Below are 3,936 nucleotides of genomic sequence, written 5' to 3'. Positions count from 1 at the left end.
CCCCCCCTCTCTCCCCCTTCCTCCCTCCCTCCCTTTCGTTCTTTTGTTTTGTTTTGTTTTGTTTTTTTGTTTTTGAGACGGAGTCTCGCTCTGTCGCCCAGGCTGGAGTGCAGTGGCCGGATCTCAGCTCACTGCAAGCTCCGCCTCCCGGGTTTACGCCATTCTCCTGCCTCAGCCTCCCAAGTAGCTGGGACTACAGGCGCCCGCCAACTCGCCCGGCTAGTTTTTTGTATTTTTTAGTAGAGACAGGGTTTCGCCGTGTTAGCTAGGTTGGTCTTGATCTCCTGACCTCGCGATCCACCCGTCTCGGCCTCCCAAAGTGCTGGGATTACAGGCTTGAGCCACCGCGCCCGGCCGAGGGTTTATGTTTAAAACTCAATTCTGTTCATGTGTTACTCAAACATAGCAACTTCTAAAAATAAGTTAGATTTCTATAGATTCTTCAGAATTATGTAAAGTAATTATAATCTTATGTAAAAAAGTAAATACAGAGAAGATGAAAGCAGAAAAACGTCATGAGGTTCAGGTATATATTTTCCTACCATATATCTTATATTTAGTTTGAGGACATTTGCCCTCATAGGAATATTAACAATGTATTACCATTTTAGGAAAAAACCATTTTAAAGTTAGAGGAAACAAATCATACACTTCCTGTCACTGTAGCTCACGTTACCTATCTCACTGAGAAATTGAGGTTTTTTTTCTTTTTAAAGTATCTGTACACAAAATCCTATACATTCTTAGCATGCAAGTCCCATAAAAGGATATCTTAGAAGGAATAAGTGGATATTTCATCCTAACTGGATACTTTCTGTGGAAAAAAAGAAAAAATCTAGCCTCTGAAGTGCTTATGACTTTAATTTTTGTATTTGGAGAGAGGGATACAACCTGTTTTCTCAGAGAAAACCTGTTTTCTCAGCCCAATGCAATTTAATCCCAGTGCTTTGTGAGGCCAAGGTGGAAGGATTACTTGAGCCCAGGAATTCAAGACCAGCCTGGGAAACAAAGCAAGACCCCGTCTCTACAAAAAAAATGTTTTTTTAAAAATTAGCTGGGCTTGGGCTGGGCACGGTGGCTCACACCTGTAATCCCAGCACTTTGGGAGGCTGAGGCAGGCAGATCATGAGGTCAAGACATCGAGACCATCCTGGCCAACATGGTGAAACCTCGTCTCTAAAAATACATAAATGAGCTGGGCATGGTGGTGTGCACTTGTAGTCCCAGCTACTCAGGAGACTGAGGCAGAATAATCACTTGAACCTGGGAGGTGGAGGTTGCAGTAAGCAGAGATCGCGCCACTGCACTTCATCCTGGCGACAGAGCGAGATCCTGTATCAAGAAAAATAAAATAAAATTAGCTGGGCTTGGTGGCACATGCCTGTGGTCCTAGTTACTTGGGAGGCTGAAGTGGGAGGATCACTTGAGCCCAGAAGATCAAGACTGCAGTAAGTCATGATGGCATGCCACTGTACTTCAGCCTGGGTGACCTTGTCTCAAAAAAAAAAAAAAAAATCTGTTTTCTCATTCTTTCCATGTTTTAGATTAACAACTCTTAAAACATTTTCCTTTGTGGATATGGATATGAGGTTAATTTCAAGAGATGCCGAAATCTGTTTTCTATGGAACAAAGGCAAAATAAAATTTCTCTAGCGTGTCTTTATTATTGTATCTTTTATACTCTATGTATTTTTCTGTGTGTCCTATAGAAGCAATGTAACAATTTTTTGCAAGATTTTATGCCAAGGCCTCTTAGATGAGCATCAGAGTCACTTGTTAAATACCATAAATGGAAAGTGTTTTGCACCCTTCCTCTCAAACTTTCTCTTAAAAACCGTATCAACTCATAGTCCACTGTGATATACCATACTTGACTTTCAGGAAACATTATTCTGTGCTCTATTGATATTCTTAATTGTATTGTTGTCATTTTTTCTTACGTCTCTTTACTTTCTTAGGTCTACTGTTTAAAAGATGCACATTGCTGCTACCCACCAAGGAAAGGCTAAAGTACATTCACAAGATACTCACAGAAGTAAGATCATACTTCTAAATTAGTTTACAATTTTGATTTCCAGTAAAGATATTATATTATTATCTCATGCTCATTTTACTCTGTATTAGTAGAATTTCATGAATTAGCACTAAAAAATTGATTTATGATAGTCTAATACTTTACCAAGTACTTAGAGATTATATAATGTCAAAATGTAGTAGTCTTTCACTTATAAAACCATTTTCATATATAACTAAGCACATCATTCAAGTTTATTAGGTTTCTCAGAGTATAAAGTGTATTTTGCACCACATACAAATCCTAAGGAAGTTTTAAAGTAGAGATTTAGATATTGTATTAAAGTGAAATAATTTCTGAATGTTGAAATTTTATTGTTTAAATGTATAGAAACATAGGAAAGTGTTTTTAATATATAAAACAACAAAGATTTTATGATAATAGACTTGGAAATGTGTATCAGTATGTTTGGGCATAGTCTCTTTATAAGACTTTCATATACAAATCCAAGCATACATCCAACTCTTGATGGTTCAGTTCAACACTCAGTGGTATCTACTCTTTCTGATACACTGACTTTTTCTTTTTTCTTTTTTCTTTTTTTTTTTTTTGTTGAGACAGAGTCTCGCTCTTGTCACCCAGACTGGAGTGCAGCGGCGTGATCTCGGCTCACTGCAACCTCCACCTCCTGGGTTCAAGCTATTCTCCTGCCTCAGCCTCCCGAGTAGCTGGGATTACAGTCACCCACCACCATGCCTGGCTAATTTTTGTACTTTTAGTAGAGACGGGGTTTTGTCCTGTTGAGCAGTCTGGTCTTGAACTCCTGACCTCAGGCGATCTGCCCACCTTGGCCTCCCAAAGTGCTGGGATTACAAGCATGAGCCACCTTGCCCTGCCAACTTTTTCGTGTCAGCATTTACATTGAGTTCTGGTCTGTATTATTATTGAAGTTTCCCAGATGACCTTTCTGTCATCCAATTCATTACTCCCCAAACCATTCTGTATGCTGAATCAAGATTACTCTTCCTAAAGCATCACATTCATAAATATGTTTTGTTTTGTTTTGTTTTGTTTTGTTTTGTTTTGTTTTGTTTTGTTTTGAGACAGAGTCTCACTCTGTCGCCTAGGCTGGAGTGCAGTGGCACTATCATGACTCACTGCAACCTCCGCCTCTTAGGTTCAAGCAGTTCTCCTGCCTTGGCCTCCCGGGTAGCTGGGATTACAGGTGTGTGTTACCACGCCTGGCTAATTTTTTTTTTTTTTTTTTTTTTTTTTTTTTTTTTTTTTGGAGATGGAGTCTCGCTCTGCTGCCCAGGCTGGAGTGCAGTGGCACGATCTCAGCTCACTGCAACCTCTGACTCCCAGGTTCAAGTGATTCTCCTGCCTCAGCATCCCAAGTAGCTGGGATTATAGGCGTGTGCCCCCATGCCCAGTTAATTTTTGTATTTTTAGTAGAGACAAGAGTTTCACCATGTTGGTCAGGCTGATCTCGAACTCCTGACCTCGTGGTCTGCCCACCTCGGCCTCCCAAAGTGCTGGGATTACAGGCGTGAGCCACAGCACCCAGCCAATTTTTTGTATTTTTAGTAGAGGCGGGGTTTCACTGTGTTAGAATGGTCTCGATTTCCTGACCTGGTGATCCACGCCTTGGCCTCCCAAAGTGCTGGGATTACAGGCGTGAGCCACCACGCCTGGCCAACATAACTTTCTTTCTTTTTTTTTGAGATATAGTCTCACCCTGTCACCCAGGCTGGAGTGCAGTGGCACGATCTTGGCTCACTGCAACCTCTGCCTTCCGGGTTCAAGCAATCCTCTTGTCTCAGCCTCCCAAGTAGCTGGGACTACAGGCACCTGTCACCACGCCCAACTAATTTTTGTATTTTTAGTAGAGACAGGGTTTCTCCATATTGGTCAGGCTGGTC

General features: G+C 41.2%; 1 protein-coding gene across 2 annotated transcripts in view; it reads left to right on the top strand.

Annotated features, from left to right (window-relative positions):
• Positions 1-3,936, top strand: part of FBXO47 (F-box protein 47) — a 40,885-nt gene that overhangs the window by 4,326 nt on the left and 32,623 nt on the right. For both annotated transcript variants that reach the window (XM_017879010.1, XM_017879009.1), the window contains exon 2: positions 1,959-2,035. In XM_017879010.1, coding sequence (XP_017734499.1) covers positions 1,959-2,035 — 77 coding nt within the window. The remainder of the gene's footprint in view (positions 1-1,958; positions 2,036-3,936) is intronic.

This window comes from Rhinopithecus bieti, unplaced genomic scaffold (assembly GCF_001698545.2).
Source record: "Rhinopithecus bieti isolate Rb0 unplaced genomic scaffold, ASM169854v2 scaffold_10685, whole genome shotgun sequence".
NCBI lineage: Eukaryota > Metazoa > Chordata > Mammalia > Primates > Cercopithecidae > Rhinopithecus > Rhinopithecus bieti.
Note: the sequence above shows the minus strand (reverse complement) of the source record. Positions and strands in the feature narration are given on the sequence as shown.